Consider the following 21,350-nt stretch of genomic DNA (forward strand, 5'->3'; position numbering starts at 1 on the left):
TCGAGATTCCAAAAGTACTGCTGAATTTTCTCTGTAAGCGACTTGGTTCTCAGAACCAAGCCTATGGAAGCTTTTCCTTCCTGCACAAGACAAGATAGATTTACAGTTGTTCTACGTTAATGCTGAAGATTAGCTTGTGCTATTCGAACCATGGTCCATAAGAGCACTGTACATTTCACAACCGCACTTATTGCACCGCCACTAAAAGATCGGAGTTCTGGTTCCGGAGTTACGAGTTGAAGAGTGCGGTTACATTTAACATTCTCTGAAGCCTTTTTTAAACAAAAACTCTGCAGTCACTCCAAAAGTGACTATCCACTGAATGTCCGGATGGTCGTGTGTCATATACCATTCGATGCAGCCGAGAACGAAAAAATACTGTGTGTGTATATATTAGGGTGGGACAAAAAATGGATTGCAGCTCCGAGCAACTTTTTGGGTATTATTTGGGTCCTAGAATCTCTGTGCAAATTCTTAGCTTGATCCCTGAAACTATATTTTTGCGCCCACTATTTAAAGTTTACATGGGATTTTATATGAGAAAATTAACTTTTACAAAATAATTCCTCCAGGAGTCGCCCATTGCTTCCCAAAAATAAACCGTTATGTGGCTTTTGTAGGAAATTTAACAAAGAAACAAAGTCTCGAAAACCACGAAACGATCTGACGCTTGAGAAAAAAGTTATAAAGCTGAAACCAATTGATGCTCTGACGATTGATAAAATATTAATTTTTTCTATCACCACTGTTGTTGGTTGTCCAATTACATGCAATTTTGTTTTGCACATAATAAGAGAAAATTAAAGATTTTGTATATAATTCCACCGTCAGCAGCAGTGATGCTATGAAAAGTAAAATTTTCATTAATCTTCAGGGCATCAATCGGTTTTTGCTTAATAACATTTTCCACAAGCATCAGATCGTTTTGCAGTCTTCTAGACTTTGTTTCCTTGACAAATTCCCTATAAAAATCAGACATCTATTTATTTTTAGTAGGTAACGGGCGACTCTTAGAAGAATTAATTTGCAAAAGATGCTTTCCCCATACGAAATCCCATGTAAACTTTAAACCGTGGGCGCAAAAATATAGTTTCACCGATCGAACTAAAAATTTGCTAAGTTGTTCTGGGAGCTAAATGGTACCCAAAAAGTTACTCGGAGCGAAACTTTATTTTTTTCATATAACCATGTCCCACTCTAGTACATATATGTATATTAGGGTGGTATTTATTTTGGCGATGGTTGTCCGTATATGGTGAAAAAATGATCAAGGTGTCAAAAACTATTTTAGCAAAAATGGACCATTTTAACATGTGCCCCAAAGCGATTGAAGTTTTGTATGGGAAATATATCTACTTGTTCCATACGTTTTATATGAAAATTCATAACGATTGAAAAAAAATGAAATTTGGTCCAGCTCGGGCAATTCTACAGATGCAACTTGATTTTTGCAGATAAGTTTGCGATAATATATTGTTTTGGAAAGGGATCTATGCCACACCACAAACGTATTTTGCCCTTCTTTAGGAGAACTGACCTAAGGTTTAATAGCAAATTCAACTCATCCATTGAGACATTGCTCGCAAATTGTACGCAAACCGTGATTTCAAACAGAAAGATGCTTAAAACATTGGTGAAAAAGATGCACAAAATCATCATTTCGAAATTAGGATGGGAAAGACGGACACCTGGCGTGGGTAAGATGGACATGCGACCTTGGTAAGGAAGAGCATATGACAAGGACAGAATGAGACGCTGCTCGATCAATATATTTTGTTTTCTGTCGGTACAAAAGAGATTATAACTACTAGAGGTCGCATGTCGCTGTTTACACTGAAAATTTATCATCACGCTCTTACATATCCCATGCCCATTAGTTTGACACATATTGCCCAGCACGCTCATTCATAAAAACTCAAATTTGAGTGGCCAGCCACTCAAATTCATAAAAAGTGCACGTAGTGAAAAAATGAGTTTGCTTCGTTTACTCAGTTTTGAGTTTGGGATGAAAATGTCAACTTTGAGTAGATTTTACTCAAAAAGCAAATGCAAAAAATAATCAATTCGTATTTTTAATATAGCAACAAAAAATCTCTCCGGCTCTTCAAATATCATTTACCTGAACCTCCAGGCGCTAACGATGCCTGGAAATATGTTTCTCCTCATATTTCATGTAAATCAGCGCCTCGTTGTAATGGCAGAAACTACAAAAAACAAGAAAGGGTAATTGATTTGAATAGAAGCAAAACTCAGATAAACATACCTTTTAATTTTGTGAATGATCCGAATCAACTCTACAACTGCTATGTCGGCGACTTGGTCTTTTATCCATGTTTTAATTAACGTCGACGTTCATTAATTTTTTCTTGTCTATAAGTGGTTATTTCACTCGAAATTTCGAAAAATGAATTAATTTTACTCAAATAAAAACTCATTTTTTGACATATTGCTCCCATTTTTGAAATTGAGTGTTGTGTACTCAAATTTTGAGTAGTTTTGAATGAGCGTGAGGGTACACACATGTCAAAGTAATGGGATACAAGGTGCTCGAGCGAGACCCCATGTTTCAGTCCGTGAATACATGGAGACAGTAAGCGCAAGCACAAGCGAAGATCCAGGAGAATCTGTAGAATTCGATTACCGAGATTTGCTGGAAATTGATTTTTGCATAGGTTTTATCGTCGATCAAGATACACCCATAGCCTTAACCCAGTATCTGGACTTATAGCTCCGGTTCTGGATACACTGTTGCTAGAGGCTTCTCGATAGCATGAGGGATTTTATGAGAATCCGGTCGACCGCAAAATATGACCATTGTCGACTCAAACAATACTTTGCAGTTGTGTTCGGCTTATGAATCTACATGATTTTCTCTGCCAATTCCAACATTTTGATACAACCTCATTTTTTTAAAAGGGTGTAGACCTTTATATGTGCATTTCTTTCAAAGTTTTTTTGTTGGATTACCATGCTTTGAAAAAAAAAAAACAAAGCGATCTGAGATCGATTTACAGGAACTAAATACTTCTGTATGAAACAATGTGCGCTGAAAAAAATGTTGTGTCATTTTTCACAAAAGAAACATTTATGTTAAAAATTTAAATTGCGAAAAAACATTTTTTTTTTATTTTTTAGATTTTGTCAACAAAAATTATATTTTTACTGCAAAAAATATAAATTATAAAAATATGTAAAAAGTTGTTAGTTGTAGTTGTCTTTTATTGAAAGCTTCTCCATGATCCAAATACACCGAAAAAGTTTCTTTTACCTCATTAAAACGTTAAACATTAGATTGTTGACATTATATGGTGGGCAAACTCGAATAACTTTTAAAAAGGTCACAATTACATGAATTAATTTTTTTATTGTAGCAAAATTCAACAACTATCGCATTTTGGAAGATTGTTGTTAAATGCATTTTGTTTTGAAACGATGTTTAAAATCATATTCTGTAATAAAATTAAAGTTTTGTATGTTAATTAGTATGAAATTTAAAAACGTGTGTAAAATTTTCGTTAGAAAAAGTTTTTTACCGATGAGTTCTCCATCATGCAATCACATTGAAAATGTTTCTATTCTCTTCAGGATGTTTTTGGCAAAATATAAAAAAAAAAGTTTTTGGAAAGTTAAATTTTTATTTAAATAAATTTTTTTTTGTGAAAGATGACACAACATTTTTGCAGTGTATATTTTTTCGCACAGAAGTATTCATTTCCTGTAACTCGTTTCCAGTTACTATTGTTGTATAAAATACGATAATCGAACTTTTTTTTAAATTACTACATGTAGAAACTTTTACGCTCTTTTAAAAAATTGTTCTTGAGTCAAAAGTAATCTTATTGACTGTGGAAAATGTTTAGTCTTTCATGCCGGTGAAACGTGTAAAGTTTCATCGGAATCTAAGATAGACGGTCACGATTTTAAAGATTTTCGGACGGGATTTCGTGGAATTCCTCTGGCAGAGAAAATAGATGATGCGGCTTATACGTTGTTTTTCTTTAAATTATGATACATGCAGAATTACTATACTAAGAAGCGACTGCGAAATGTGTTAAAACTGATGGGCAAATTTAAGTGATGTACGGATTTTTAAGCCAATCTATCAGTAAATGCTACTGTAAGTATGGTACAATCATCGTTTAAGATAACTTTATCAAGTGCAAGACATTACGGCATCACTTTTAGATGACCAAAATCTGCTGCGATTAACCCTTTCAGGAGTTGTTTAAAAATAGTCAAAGGCAAGAAATATAAAAAACATGTTTTGATTACAAACTGGACTGCAGTGCTAATAGCTACTCATTTTTTTACCTTACAATGTCCATTACACTGTATCTCGCAGCACTGCTCCAACGGAAACCAATAACTACAATTAGAAATTTACGGATAATACTAAGAACTGTTTATATTCAAATAAAATATATTAGTTTCAGTTATCAATCTTACTAGTAACTGTGTTGAAAACTTGCTTGAGCACAGTTTTCTAAATAGATGTAAATTTATTTAGTTGTCTATTCACAACATGAGGTCTGAAGGGGTTAAAAGAAATATAATCCAAATTTTCCCTTCTTATCGAAATCAGACTAATCTATCTTTATTCAGCTGGACTCTCTAAATCCTCTTGATAAACCTAACCGTCTTATTACTTTCGAATATTTAAGCCGATATGGGCAGCAAGTTCCGTGTAGTACCGTCTGGCCTATCAGACAGATTTGACTACCCGGAATAGCAGAATGGAGTGGTTGTTCAAAGTGACACTAGGGCTGATTGTGATTGCTGGCTTAGCAGGAGACACGCAGGCTCAAAGTACGGATTTCGAGATTCGCTGCGGTCGGTTTTCGTTTGCGTTCTTCGGCGACCCGAGCGATTGCGGTCGGTTCGTGTTCTGCGATGAAGGAATGCCGGTTGAGCACGAGTGCGAGCCGGACGAGATCTGGTCCCAGCGAGACGCTAGTTGTGTGCTGGGAGATCGGGAAACCTGCGAACTTTGGGATGCACGGGATGCTTGCGTTGGGCTGGGCGATGGACCCATTGGTTTTCCGAGAAATTGCGAAAGGTACATAAACTGTATTGAAGAGCAGGCCGAGGTTGTGGATTGTGCGCCGGGATGGATTTATGTGGAAAATGGAACCGATTGTGTGATCGGCAGTTCGACGCTGTGCAAATCGTTGGAACATCTTTGTACAGATAATGCAACACAAAATCTTTCCGTTCATCCTGATTTTTGCGATGCCTTTATTAGTTGTGACGCAAATGAGATTATGTTGGACTTTTGTCCCGCAAATGAAATTTTCCGTTCGGATATCCAATTTTGCGCTCCAGGTGATCCGGAAAGATGTACTCTAACTAGATTGGATGCTCTTTGTGTAGACAGACCCAGTGGAATTGTTGCACATCCTCAAGGTTGCACTAAATTTGTGGAGTGTTACGAGGACAGCCCAACCGAAGTGCAGTGCCTGCGAGGTGAAGTATTCAACCCACGAAATTCGGAGTGTGTAGTCGGTAATGATGAGACTTGCGAGGTGTTGGGTGAAGTGTGCATCAACCAACCAAATGAATGGGTAATTGAAACACCAAACCACTGCGACCTGTATATTAGATGCTCCGACAATAGCTCTTCGCTGCGTTCATGCTCACCGGGTACAATTCTTCGCCCAGATATGCAATTTTGTGTTCCAGGCCACAACGAAACTTGTGAGTTTACTCCTCTTGAAGAAATGTGCAATAATTCGCCGTTTGGATCGGTCTTTCCTCATCCGGACAACTGTGCGAAGTATGTGAGATGTGCAGTCAATGTGGTCTCAGAAATTCCTTGTCCACTATACCACATCGTTAGACCGGGTACTATCGAATGTGTTCCCGGGGACCCTGCTACCTGTCAGCTTTTAGAAGATTTGTGCATCGACAGAAACGACGAGAAAATTCCTCATCCGATTGATTGCGACTCCTACATCCAATGTCACGAGCATCAATCTGCCATTTTGGTGTGTCCCCCAGGAGAAATATTCGACGTGACTGAGCAAAATTGTATACCAGGGAATACCGTAACATGTGAGGCGTTGTATTGCCTTAACCAGGAGGATGGAGTTTCACCTCATCCCAATGAATGCAACGTGTTTGTTCAATGCGATAGCGAAAACATTTCTCTACACGAGTGTCTTGCTGGATATATCTTCCATCCAGCTTTGCTAGTTTGCACACCAGGAAACATGTCGAGTTGCGTTTTAGATCCAGTCGAAGAAATGTGCGTGGGAAGATTCGATGGATCACGCTATCCTTATCCGGATTTAGATGAATGCACCCGGTACGTCGTCTGTACCAACGGTCAATCCAACGTACGATCCTGTCCGGCGAACAATGTACTGCTACCGCGGTACTTAGAGTGCGTACCAGGCGACGTCGATACTTGCGAACATTTTGAAAATCTTTGCTCTGCGGATCTCGAAGCAGTCTTTCATCATCCCAGCAGATGTGATATAAAAATCGTGTGCTACACTGGAAGGCCTGCTCTAGAATTTTGTTCCGATGGACAAATTGTTGACCGGGAATCATTCCAGTGCGTTCCCGGTGATGTCGACGTATGTTTACCACTGGATAATCTTTGTGATGGCCGACCGGATGGTGATTACAAGAACCCAGTTGACTGCACTCAATTTGTTCGCTGCAAGTCTGGAGTTGCGACGGAAGTGAACTGTCCTGATGGCGAGATTTTTGTCGTTGAAGAGAAGATTTGTTATCCTGGTGATGTTAGCAGCTGCGTATTACTTCCGTGAGAAACCATTTCAATGGTCAACGATAAGCTCATCCTATCGATTGTATAAATAAATAAATAAATAAACAAAGCTCAGATATTCAGTGGCAACATCTCAAATTCATTTTATTTATTTTGCGGATAACATTTACACAGGCTACTGAATAAGATTTATTTGAGGTTTCACTGAAGTTCTTTATCATGGCCTTGATGGTAAATATCCCAATTTCCTTCATCTTTCGTGTAATTCTATTCACCAATTGCCACTCAGTAGGGGAAGGTGGGGATTTGTGAACATAGTTTGGTTTTCGGAGCATAACTACCAATTTAAAATAATAAATTTAAATTTAAAATAATTATTATCTTGTTTGAAATATGGCAAATTGTGTAAAATGCAAATGCTTTTTTAGAAAGTAAAATGTAGAAGAAATGGAATATTATAGTAGTTTATTTTGATTAAGCCCATAGCAGATAAATTTTAAGATATTTCTAAACCTAAGATGACATGGAAAGTGATCTGATTCGCAATGAATAGGTGACAACATGATTCGCGCCAAGCCACCTGAATTTGAAGTTGCGGAACGGGGCGATTAAAATTGTGGTAGAATCCTGTTAATGCAACATTTGCCATTGAGAGAGTGACGTTATGACAGTAAAAACATTCTAGAGTAATCAGCACATTTTAATCATTGATAGGGTAGCAGGTATTGACGGTGTTCACAATTCCCCATGGTTTACAACTTCCTACATAAACCTACATAAACCGAGTGAAGCGAGCCTAAATAATTTCTGCCGAGTCTAAGGCTTCTTTTGTACTTTTTTCTAAGGGTTCAGTAAAAGTGTCTTTTGTAACTAAAACTCGGGAATATTTAGTTAAACATCTATAAAAAATTGTGGCATTTTTGATTTTTTAAATCCAAAAGTGTTTTAAATCGGATAAAAATAGTCATGAACTTTTAAATTTGCGGGTACCCCGAGCAAATTCCTATGGGCTCAGATGCCATAATTATGATCCCTGCCAAGTTTCACAAACATGATATTTTTATAGGCGATCTACCGGACCATGCTGATGGCGTTTTTATGGGTTGATCCTATTTAAAACACTCACCATTCAATGGGGGTGAAATTGGACCATGCCCACGTGAGTATTATGGGCTTGAGACCCGGTTAACCTGACGGCCTTTTTGTTGGACACACACCGGTTAATCTGTAGGCTGTTGTCGCGTAATGTAGCAGCGACATGAGAAGCCTCCGACCAGACAGGGGATTGCTACAGATCCGACATGCCACCCGGAAACGCAGCATCAGGTACGGATCAACGTACAACGAAAAATCTGCTATTGGAAATTTAGAGCATAGAATCGTAAGCCGCTTCCAGGGGATCTGATACTTCTGTGAAGTCGCGCGAATGCGCACTACTATCGCTCTCTCGCTCATTTTCATGCAATGTGCCTTTCCATTCTTTTCGCTTACTAATACTAGCATAACCAAAACAAATATATAATCTTCCTTGAGTTGTTTTATTTTGAGTATAAACCTGCCAGAGTCAAATGTATATAAACAAATACTAGTTTCCACAAATGAATAAAAGGGATTTGAACAGTTGGTAGTTATAAATTCTTTAATTAATTTTGAAATTTGCGATTTGAGTTCGTTTCATCAGAATGCGACACTAGTTTAGCGACAGGATTGTCAGGACTCAGCAATAAGAATATATTGGGTCAAATAGCACAGTCCCGGTATGTAGCCGGGATTTGTGCGTTGCCGTGTTTTCTCACAATTTTCCTAAATACAATGTGAAAAGCACCCTCAATATCTAGGAATACACTCAAGCTAGATTGTTTGAGAGAGAAGGCCTTTTCAATGTTGTAAACAACGTCATGAAGCAGAGTAAATGTGGATTTGATGATGATCGATTATCCGTTCCAAAGCTTTTAGAAGAAGAGAACTTAAAATAGTAGGCTCAAAACTCTTGGCTTCATCATAGCTTGAGCGCCCTCTTTGGAAATAAATCCAACAGTTATTTCTCGGTATGCTTTCGGGATATACCCGGTAGCAAGACTGGTAATCATAAACTTTCTCAAGACATGTTTCAGAGTATCAAATCCCTTTTGCAGTAGCTCGGAAAAGATTCCATCTTTTCTAAGCAATTTATATGCAGCATCAGAGCAGCCCGCTTTGTAGATCTAAGACATCATCAATGCACTACCAGCTAACCTGAAACCCCTGGAGTAATAACGCTGACAACAGTTCCAAGCGCTTCTCATATCTTTTTGCATTATTCCAAGCTCAGCCCCCCACCAAGGGGTTCCCCTAGTCTATTTAACAGTACGAAGCAGCCAAATTTCTTCGTACGAAGCTACTTTTAACGAGTTTGTCATATCCACGACGTCATCCAAGTTGTCTAGTTGACTAATTGATGGAAAATATCCTTGAAATTCATTCGCCAAATTTTCCAAAAAGAGTTTGTAGGGTGACATAAAGATGATCAAAAAATATATATTTTTGATCGGATTGAGACGGGGCAGTTTTATTTGGAAACTACCAATTTCCCAGCTCATGTGACACTCGTTCAGAGCAAAGCGTTATGTCTCACATTCAAAATATGTAGATTTCTACTACTTATGTACGCCTTCAGTACAGAGCCTCTTAAATTGATGTCTGAGCTGCCCCAAATGATGTGATGAATATTTGCATTACTGCCGATAATGAGCAGCAACCTATTTCTGCTACAATATGAAACAACGCTTTTGAAATCATCAGAAAGTTATGACTCGTTATAAGGCAGATATGCCGAACAAGATATATGCTTCCTGCTTATGTAATCAGCTGTCAGATTAACTGTGGCAGCACTGATATCAAGAGTTATGAGCTCCGAAATGAGACACGTGTCTGTAGCGTTATTTGGAAGCATGCGTGCACGAGGAATTTCACGTGGATTTGGCGTGTAAGGTAAAACCGCAGAAAAAGCGCAAGACGCGTGCGGTACACTCTAGCTTCAAACCACGGGCCAAAAAATAGCCAAGCCAACCATTTGCTGAAATCTCGACAAACATATGCTTACGGAGTAAAAGCAAACTGTCAAGATTCTCTTTGAAAGGAAATTCCGGACAAACACCTTTGTCTGTTTCTTGGATTGTGTTATCAACGCTTGACAGAGGTTCAGTGGACCGGAAGTTGCGTCAGGACGTCATGAAGGCTTTCAAGGCAAATCTTGGATGTGGCCAATTAATTGAAAGCTATTCGCAGTACAGTTCAAAATATACTAGGGAAGGTTACTTAAGGTATCTAGCTATTGAGCAACCCGTCCGGACCCTTTAGTCAAAACATTACGACCAAAAAGTAGGCCTGATAGCTGTATAACCAGAAACTGACAAAATGCAACGCATGCATACTTATGGACAATCAATTGTATTCAAACAGGAATCGCCAAGATGTGTCCCAGAAATATAAGGTTGTTTTTGCTGTCTAATTAGCCGGTAAGCTGATGATCTGACAGGGAATCCGTAGATATGGTTAGATGACTCTGATTTTCATCACAACAATTTGGATTGACGGTTGTAGAACAACACATTTCTGAATAAAGGTACCCGGAAAAAAATGTTCCCAAAAACGTGAATAAAGTGGCATAAATTCTGGAACAAACTTAGTCTCAAATGAAAGGTACAAGCTTCCCATCGGCTGCTATTGATTTTTTTTTTATTGATTGGACATCCGGTTCCGGAGCTACGGGTTGAAGAGTGCGACCACACAGCAAATTCCTATATAAACTGAAATGAAAAATTCTCAAAGGGGGGAGTAAAGAAAAATTTCAAAATCGAATTTGCATTTTTGATGCCAAATGACTTTAAAATGCATAAAACGTTGAGATTTGATGAAATCTCGAAAAAAAAATTTTTGACGAAGATTGACTTTTATGGACTTTGGCACATTTTTTCCTTTCTCATATAGAAAGGTTATGCAATCACTCTAAAAATTGTCAACCTAATCCCGGCCTATTTTAATTTTGACCTATAAAAGCTTAAGTAGAAGTATGCAATAAGGGGTTGCTACTTTTAAATTAAAACTAGTTTCATATTTCTTAACAAGTTGAAAATTTTCGGCAGGGTCCGGACCCCCCGGATCTTCCTCCTTGATCCGCCGCTGGTTTCAAACGATGTTTGAGTGTCAACACATACTATCTCAAGATCTTGGCTGTCGATCCATTGTATATTTGTGCAAATCGTACTGAAAATGTAATATACATTTCCATCATTGTATTGAACATAAATGAGAAAGGCACAATTGCACCACTAGGCGGATTAAAACAGGTTTTTATGATACGAAAACGGAACCATGAACAAAAATCATGTGTTTTATAATTATGTTCCATTTTCAGTCAGTAACGCCTAAATGGTCGGCCGGTTTCTCATGGAATCCCTCATTTATGATTCCTAGCGACGTGCTCTTGAAATCGTTCACAAAATCATGAAATATTATTCATAGAAACGTGAACTTATTCATGAATAATAATGTGATAGTCGCACCTGAGCATGTGTGGCCGTGAAATAGTTCACAAAATCAAAAAAATATTGTTCATGTGTTCGTAAGCTAGTTTATAATTTCTAGTACAATTTTCACGACTGATAATTTGTGATCGTGAAATAGTTTACAAAATCATAAAATATTATTCTTGGATTTGTGAACTGGTTCATGACTCGCAGTATCTGTTTCACGATCTATCTTGAATGATTGTGGTATTTAGAAGACACCCGTTAGCATTTTCTATTTCATGGTCGTGAAATTTCCACGTGAACGTTTTCACAAAATTTGTGTTTTGTCTTGAAATGTCATTTATTTATGTACAGCCTATAGCGATTAGTAATAGGTACGAGCAGCAAATATAAGAGAACTATTAGAACCTCGAACATCATTATTCATTCGATAAACTGCGCTGAGCATCAATAATATATTAAAGAGCCACGAATCTTGTTCGTGGTGTAGTTCACAAAACAAGATACCGCGAATCATTTACGGTTTTATGAACCAAATCATATTGTCTCGTTAATCCGAGTAAAAATCCGATAATAATTAAACTTGAACAGTAGTCACATTACTGCACGTGTCAAACTCGAACATGAGCCCAAGAATAACACATCACGTGCATATAAATTACGAAAAACGTGACTAAGATCCTGAAATCATGAATATAATATGACTACACTACTCGTGATTAAAATATTAAAAATAGTGACTTTGTTCGTTAAATCATGAACACAAATCACTCTACGTGTGAACAAACTATCACGATAACGTGAACAGAAATCACGGATAGCGTGAATGAAATCTTGAAATGAAGAACATAAGTCACACTACTCTGCCAGAAAAATTCATCACGAAACTCGTGAATAAAATACCACGAAAACGTGAATATGAATTACGAATATTGTGACTAAAACCCTGAATTAATGAACAAATATCGTGCTACTCTGCCAGAAAACGTATGAATAAAATATCACAGTTACGTGATGAGAAATTACGAAAACCGCGACTAAGCTCCTGAAATCATGACCATCGTTTTAGTTGATATACTACAAACCAATGAATCCCCAAAGTATGAATAAGAATCATATCAAAAACTAAGCATGCCCAGGGAACAACCACAGTAACCCAAGCAAAAATTGCAATGTAACGCCATGTACATTTTTGCGCGAACTATTTTTTTGAAAACATACATAGTTTCATGAATACGAAGATTATTATTGGTCACGATTTTCTTAAATTGCAGAGTTCACGAAATCGTGATTTTTTGTTCATGAATTTATGAACAGATTTGTTCCGTGTCGTTTGGTACTGCCGGGGCCCATATAAGGCTGTCTTGTTTATAACTGATTCGCTACATTCTCCAACGTTTTATTTTAAACCAAACAGTTTCTGAGATTGTTTCGAATGAAAGGCTACCAATTCTAAATTGGAAAGGCTTTATTTAGTTTAAATCAAAAAATCTTGCTTAATTTACATTCCGGACCACTGCAATGGTATGAATAAGTTTTACCTTCGGAACAACAACTTGATCGTTGTTACCTGTTTTGATCCCTGATTGTGCTTGAATAATCAACACATTTAAGTGTGTACTGATAATTGTGGACGCCGATACGGTGCTATCGTATTTCCATATCCGTACACTAAACTTGCACCCGCAGAGCCGTGAGTTCGTGCTTTTGTTGCGAAACATATCTCACCTACCTCACCCACAACACAGACAGCACCCTTCTGTTAGCAAAACACGAATCCAAACCTAAGCTTCTCATAATTTATGTTAAATCGCTCTTGAATATTCCACCCCGAGAGTTGAATGGGATGAATGAATAATACTTATGTTTGTGTTACAAGGTTTATAATGCAATATTCTCCAGCGTGTTGTACTGCACCTAATGTATGCAACCGTGCAGGATGGTGGTCCGTCCGCTTATTCCGTTCAACAACGCACCCGGGATTTATTCACCGATCCGCAGTCGAGATCTCTCACGTTAAGAGGCACCCTCTTAACGGGATACCACTTGTACTGGGGAATCCCTCCGCCATCGGTGAATTCTTGCCGCACCGAACGAACGAACCATTCATTCGCTAAGTGAGGGTGAGTTTAAGAGTGTAACACAACCGAGAAAAAAACAACTAAATCCGTAGCGATTCCCCCTGATGGCGCCCACAATCTCGCGGCAACAGACCATCAGTATTAAGGAATTTTATTTAATTACAAGCCTCGACACGTGGCCAAATAAATGAAGGCATTTTACTTCCTCGTTTCTCCCTTACCCACTATCAATTCGGAAATTGTACAGCTGTGCCTTCCCCCTTAAATAGAGTAGGTACAATTTCGAATCGGTAATGGGATGGACAGAGGATACTGCTAACAAGGGATGCAGGGGATGCAGACGATGGCAACAGCTGATAGGAAGACAATTGGTGCTCTGATGAGTAAGCCGAAATTTCGGACACTTCCTAATGCTTCGGAAGTCTGGTTTTAGCCCTAGGTAAATAACGTATGACTTAATTTAATGAATATGGATTAGGAGAAAAGAACTAGATGCTGCATGGGCTGCATTAGTGGCAGAAAAATTGATTACTTTGCCTGTCATGTGCTATTTGATTACTCATTTTGAACATGATATTGGATGATACAGCTTTCTAAAAAATGCTGCCACTTATAATTCCATATCAACTTTACAAATCTTATTAGCCCTTTTAAGAATTAATATTTAATTAATGTAGACTTGATAACTGGTCGAAATTTGCTGTACCCTTGTGGTATAAAATCACACTTTTAAATTTTCGAATTCAATCGATTTTTAAAAAACATTAACTTTACTGAAAATATTATGATCCATTTCTGACTACTAGCATTAGGAGCTAATCCCAGGCTTTCGTCTCATTCCTCCTAATACCCCCTTCTTGCTATCATCCCAACTGAAGGTATCACTCAACATGATATATTTCCCAAAAAATGTCACAATACAAGTTCCAGCGAAACCAATCTGTCTCGGTGCGGTGCGGCGCAAAAATCTCCGTCTGCAAGAGTTATGTACGCCCGAAAACACCAACCAAGGACAGAACGCAGATAAACACGTACAAACACATTTCACTGTAAACAAGCAGCACAACACGACAGAATCACATGGGCGGGCGCGGTCAGAGGCCACCATGCTGGCCAGTAACAGCCAGCTCCCGGGGCGGGTTTCCGAATACGGGGCACCGTGCACGGAATAAATGGACCAAAAAAGTGTGACATAAATGCGGCACATTTTGTGTATCAACAACCAGTAGGTACAACCTCGTACCCTGACAGGCAGGCAAAGTCCAAACAACCAAAGATGAGCAAGTGAAAGCGGACAGGAAGAAACATGACCACACCACGCCGGCCGGGTTTGGCCAAGTCAAAGGTCTTGTCCCAGTCGTGGATGATAGCTCATCCAGGTTTTTTTGTCTTCCGCTCTGAAGGCAATTGTGTGTGTCCTTCTTTTGGGATGTTCACTCCTCCTCGGAATGACACAAATAATAATTAATGTGTCACATGTTTCGGACAACCGTTTAATTAATTATTTCTGTTTTATACTGCTTGCGTTATTCAGTATTCACTGTCCGGTTCGTTCGGTGAACGGCGGAAGTGATCTACTTTTAGAAGTTTGCAGAGAGAAAAAAACACCTCGGAAAGGGTAGAAGCGAATTCGGCACAAGCTGTTCATCAGAAACAAACAGTTTGCGTCCGTAAACCTATCTGTGGTTTATTTTTACTGATTTAGTTTTAATTGTGGGTTGATTAGAGTCGCCGTATTATCTTTTAAATTATTACCGCAAAGTTAGTGATGTCTAGTCCCGTTAGAATCCAGAAGCCTTAAACCTGGTGTTCCATGGCATTGATTTAAAGTAAAAGATATATAATTTTGTCAAAATGATACCTATTGTAGTTTCAGAAAATTGGAAAATTACTTTGACGACGTTCGCATGAACCCGCGAACATTCTTTGCGATAAGGCAAACATATGTCTTACACTGAACTCATCATCCTTTGCGGGCTTCTTTTTTATCTTCCGCTTTATAATCACACTTCGATTGAGCGGAATTCCGGACAATTGGATGATTTGATATTGGTCCACCAACGAAATTCACCTCAATCTAACGGCGCCTCTTACTTACAATGCAACGTAAGTAGCGGTTTGCCCACTACTCGGGTTCTTGTTTGCCCGTCGGACCCTTCTTGCCAGGGCGGCCTAAGCACCTTAACAGATTTTCGGATTTTCGTGACAATAAAAAAAGGTAAACAAACAAAATAAATTAATGAATTAACCGACTGTTATTCTCCTCTGCTATACTGTTCACTGCTGGATCTCGTCGATCTGCTGCTACTGTTGGCGGGAAGACGGGTGGTTTCTTCCGGGCTTACGGGACTACAACGGCCGAGTTCTCCCGGAATGTTGTTGGCTGCTCCGGCAGCGGTCCTTTGCGTTTATCTAGGGAGGTGAGCTTGGCTCCTTGGTTGGAACCTCCCTACCGACGATGGCGAACTATCGCCAGATCGACTTGCTTGCCGCAAGCGATACCGGAAGTCACCGCAGTGCACTTCCCAGGGGGAACCTTTGTCCAGCCTGCTTCGTTCTCCTTAGCTATTAGCTATAGAGGAGAGCAAGGATCGTTCGACTTATCCTCTATAGCTAGAACGGTCGGTGTTTGGTTCCTTGGGTTTTAGCCGGGGACGCGAGAATGCTCCTTTACGGTTAACTGTCCCACTTCTACTCATATTTGAAGAGTACGAATACTATAGATATTTAAAAAACTAATAACACAACGTGACGTAATTCAGGTAAGAAATTGGGGAAGTGGCAAATGATGCGAAAAATCATGAAACCATGTAGGGAAATGTTGAAAAAATGTGTGTTTTTCAGCAGTTGCAGCTGGTTTTGCATCTGGTAATGACTTCTTCAGTATCCTCGTCGTCACCAGAGTGTGGAATAGAAGTTGTGCATTTCGGCTCACGTGGTTGCTTGGCTGCGGGGTGACTATGTTTGCGCTTCATAGCAGTTTTTTGGATTCTTTTTTCTTCTCTTTTTTGCACGATAACAGCCGAAATGACAGTCGTTACCGTGTATCTAATTCTCACAACATGCGCGACCTTTGCAATAAAATAGCAAAGATAAGATCCTATACCTATTGTACCCCCATACCTATTTGACCCCATTCTACTCTACGAATATCGAAATATATACGAATTTTTTAATTAATTTACATGTTTCGGAAAAATTGGCGCAAGGCGCCTGTCATGCCATCGATTCATCTTTGGATCCTGGGTAAAATTAGAGGATTCTAATGAAATCGGTGCTTCAACCGACTCCGGAGTCTTTCAGTGTTCTTCATTCGTTGTGATTTGGTCTCAGCATTCATGAATTGCCGTCTGCCTAGCGCATATGACTTGTATCGAAAGTCTAATGTAGATATTAGTCATCGGATTAAGAAATCTGAGCCTTCGAATTCACTTACCTATCAGCGGTATTTGAACTGTACTTATATTAGGTGTGTACGACAGTTTATATTAAACCTTTTTCATATAAAACAATGTTCTTTCCGTGTATATTTACGGCTTTCTTAGTCAATTTAGCTTGGGTGAACGATTTTAAAACTTTTTACGTGTGCCTGAGCTACGGGCCGGCACTCTTCGACGGATTGAACTGGCCGTCACACGCGTGCATTTCACTTTGCTGGCAATAGTAGCGGAAAACAGTCCCGAAAAGGATTGTCTAATTCGGACATCTTATAACAACCGTGGTTCGTCACTAACCTCGATGGCCGCCTTCCGCACTCGATCAAAACAACCACCAAAAAACGCAACGCCACATCTGTCATCGATATGGTACAGCATAGTTAACAGTCACTGTTGTAGCGAGAGGAGAGCGGTGACCTACCTAAACCCTATTTTACTTATATACAAATGTTTAACAAAAATTACTACACGTATCTGAACAAACAAAATTCACGAACAAAAATATGAACAAAAATTTACGTAAAAAGTGAACGATTATATGGAACAGTGGTGAGCATTATGTTACATGAACAATACACTCTACGGAGAGAGTATGCACAGATAGGTATATTTCCACCGTGCTAAATCGTTACCCTGACTACAAATTCCTTGCCAGATCATCAGTTTCCGGACGAATTTATCGACAAAATTTTAAAGGGCTCTGTACAGGACACGACCACGGTGACATTGAAAATGTAGCTTAAATTCAATCTATCAAAAGTCTCTAGTCACGTTCCTTTAAACTAATCTATTAATTCTATTTACAATCATTTGGCTGATCCATCTAGCAAAAATATGCTGGTCTGTCCAGAAAAGATATACAAAACGAGTAGCTTCATATTGAGGACTGTGATGAGGAAGCCTACGCTCGCCAAAGGATATATTCAGCTCTTCCACGAAATATGAAATTTCACTTTCTAAATAATTTTTCGTTAATGCAGTAATGCACTTATGTTAACATTCCTATATTAATGAGGACACTCTCTCAAGACATTTCCAGAAATCAATTTTTTGTTATTGTTTTAATTGATAGATATAAGCCTCGAAAATATTTTTCCAAAGTTTCAAAAGCCTGTTGTCGGAGTTGTGCTATGCCGCTTGAAAAAGCCCGTTACGCCACCTCAAATGGCGATTTCTCAAAACTGTGTTTTTGAAATTGACGTGGGCGTTACGAAAAAACTATAGAACCAAATTTCTTCATATAGCATCTATTTTGAAGGGCATGAAATTTCTTTCAATGTGAACGGCAGAGATATAGAAAAATTTAGCTCTTTTGACCCAAAAATAAACAATTTGTTTTGATTAAAAAACAACGTTTTTTAAAGACAATGATTTTTGTGGGAAATGTTTAAAATTAATATTTTTTTCGATTCATCGACGATATACAACCCTCTCAAGTAAAAAAAACCAAATTGTTGTGTACTATCTTCATTTTCCTAAAATAAAACGTCAAAAATGTACTTTTTTTCGGCCAAAAGAGGGAGTCCCCCCTTAATAAAACCCCTCTTACTACGAAACCTATCTATAAGAATAGCATCTGACACAAAAAAAAAATAGACGCGCACTAATAGCTGTTGTATCAGATTCCGCATGTTATTCAAACGATTCCAAAACGAAATCAATCTATTCCACACATGGTATAGCAAATGTCTACTCCAACTTAACGTAAAGAAATATAACTCAATAACCTTCAGCAGAAAAATTTCAAATATTCCCATAGACATACACTTGGGCAACTTGTAGACAAATGCAAAATTGTTTGAAATTTAGGCGTAATACTATGCTGGCCTATATTAAATGTTTCAGCTGAAGACCCTTACACAATAAAATTGAAATATTGCAGCGTAGTACGGAATCAATGCCCTGTCCTGTATGTAACGCATCTAATCAGTCCAAAACCAGTTTCTTTTGTACTTATACTGGACCTCTTCCATCGCATAAAGCACGTTGCATGCTAATTAATACACAAACACTCAAAGAGCGCTGCGAATTTGCCATGCTTTATTTTGTCAACGACATTATTTCTCAACATGAACAATCCGCATCATTACTTTCGGAAATAAAATGTACCTAACCGTCAACTAAGAACTCGGAATTTAACCCAAGACCAAAATTTTAGGACAAACTATGCTAAAATTAGCCCCGTCAATAGAATGATGCGTCATTACAAAGAAAATTGTGAAAAATTGACCTTTCCATGTGTAGAAAACAAATTAAATTTGAGCTTAACTGTAGCAATAATGTATAGTATATAAGTAAATACTGCAATACACCCAAAACGAATCTTTGGGAGTGTAAATGCATCTGTTTTTTTGCTCTCCAATTGTGAGCGAAAAGCTCCCAAACGATACGTTACTGTTCAACCAACCACATACCTGTGCAATACAATATCGTTTCCCATATCGCTACACAGTGCAGAGAGAACTTGAATAACACACACCAACATCTCCATGCTGTCCCACTTGTGATCGCTGCTGCAAGTTTAGAAGTTTGTCGGCTCAAATTTACTAATCCGATGGCCGGATTTTTTACAAGAAGTTTCAGGTCATGAGCTATTTATAGCCGCGGAGAAAAGCATAAAACAACACAAAATGCAGGGCAGCAGTAATGATTATGAGATTGCGTATGATGGGCGGGTAGGGGAATGTAAGGAACGGAGAAGAAAGATACGAAAACAAGTAATAACAAAGTCTCTTTGTGTTACCGTTTTTCAGTTGATATTTTTCGGTTTTGATTAATTTTCACCGAAAAATATCAACTGAACATTCGGTAAGGTTCATGAACGGTGACTAAAACCTGGAAACACAAAGTCTCTTTGTGTGTGAGTGTGGGTCTTCGTTTTTTCGTGAGTGTTACGCTCATCTCGAACTGTGCGCGAGCAGCTCAATATTCAAACAGAATTGCTTTTGGAAAGGAGATTGTGAGCCCAAAAACAGAAAATCTGAGCGCGCCGTTTTGGGAGTACCATGCTACGTAGTCTACATATGCTTGACAAAAAAAATTAAATAAATAAAATAGATTGTTAGGTAAAATTAGCACCGACACCACAGAATCCATGAAAATTTCGGCGCGTAGTAGAAACGTCAACGTTACCGATTTATTAAAATATAAGCAAAGCTCCTCATAGTTGGCTCTTCGGAGTACAAGTTACTTATTTGGCCAATCGTATTATTACGGCAAATGATAAATTGCCCAAATTCTCGGCAGCCGGCTTCCCAGAGCGATTATTATATGATAACACTATTAGCATACTTACTAACAAATCTCCCCTTCCCGTGATGCATGGGGAGATGCAGAAGATTCCTCGGTCTCTAGCAGCGACATGTATCGGACTAACATTCCTTCCTTTCCCAGAAGATCTGCATTCGGGAATTGACTTATTTGACGTCTGGGACAACAACACTATTGTAATGTGTAGAGACAACATACATATAACGCGATGTTTACAATTCGCCATCTGATTTAACCTCAATTGGCAAAAAGTCCACCCAATTTAACCTCAATCTCGCACTAACACAACTGCCCATAGATTAGTCAATGGCCGGCATCGGTATTGATCAGCATACAGGGATCAATGCAGATTGCACAATGAGGTTCATCATGTTATTCCCAAGTATGTTGTTCCAGTGAACATTTTACAATCTCAATTGATTCTGGTTCATTATGTAGTAGCAACCACTGGTGATCTCTTATGCTTATGTCTATGCCTATGCTTGCAGGAGTCGTATTCTATCTTCAAAAATACTAATCCTGATATTAAGATAGAATTTTCCATGTTCGCCAGTAACCATCCAAAACACTGCATTTGGAACACATACCGAATGCATATTTTAGTACAGAATAGAATTTGGATTTTTGTACAGAATAGAATTTTCTAGCCCAGTATTTTAGCGCGTAATTGAAAATATTTAAGTAAAAAACGTTTTTAATCCACCTAACAGTGTGATGAGACATTTCTTATAACTCTTATCACACTTTTCGGATATTATATCGTTTGAGAACATTTAAAACTTGATGCTTCGTGATGTTTTTGATAACATATACTACATGGGATAGTGGCAGGACTCAGAGAATCGCTCAAATCAGCATAGGACAACCTCAGTGCTAGAAATCTCAAACCAAATCAATGGGAGAGCGAAAAAATGGCCCATAAAATAGACATTCCAACGAATTATTGTTAATGCTCTGTTAATAAAATATCTAAATTGTGGTGGGAAAACTGAATTTTCCTAAAGGGGTTATATATTGTACTGAGCCAAAAAAATCGAAATTTTTTTTTTTGAATCGATTTGAAGTTTATACTTTACTCAAATTTCCAACGCGACTGAGAACTAAGAAATCAACGCTTTTTCTTGAAAAGGGCGATACTAGCAGTGATACCATTCAAAGAAAATCAACAGTGAATATTTCCAGACTTGGTTTTATTTCATATTTAAGAACTACAGGTATACCTCGATTTAACATACATTTTCCGATTCAATCACGTACGTTAAATCGAATTTTATGTAAAATCGAAACACAAAAGAAATATTTGTTTTCGACTAGAATT

The 21,350-nt window shown here is 38.3% G+C and overlaps 2 protein-coding genes across 2 annotated transcripts in view; both read left to right on the forward strand.

Moving 5' to 3' along the window:
* The window catches only part of LOC131693197 (MOXD1 homolog 2-like), a 321,492-nt gene that overhangs the window by 39,820 nt on the left and 260,322 nt on the right, over positions 1 to 21,350 (forward strand). The gene's annotated exons all lie outside the window — the stretch shown is intronic.
* On the forward strand, positions 4,662 to 6,842 carry LOC131693198 (uncharacterized). The gene has a single exon (XM_058980831.1). The coding sequence runs from the start codon at positions 4,734 to 4,736 to the stop codon at positions 6,771 to 6,773; it is 2,040 nt and encodes a 679-aa protein (XP_058836814.1). The 5' UTR covers positions 4,662 to 4,733; the 3' UTR covers positions 6,774 to 6,842.

Source organism: Topomyia yanbarensis, chromosome 3 (genome assembly GCF_030247195.1).
Source record: "Topomyia yanbarensis strain Yona2022 chromosome 3, ASM3024719v1, whole genome shotgun sequence".
NCBI classification, from domain to species: domain Eukaryota; kingdom Metazoa; phylum Arthropoda; class Insecta; order Diptera; family Culicidae; genus Topomyia; species Topomyia yanbarensis.

What these genes read in the sequence shown, in the direction of transcription:
- LOC131693198 (XM_058980831.1), top strand. Translation starts at nt 4,734, where the DNA reads ATGGAGTGGTTGTTCAAAGTGACACTAGGGCTGATTGTGATTGCTGGC.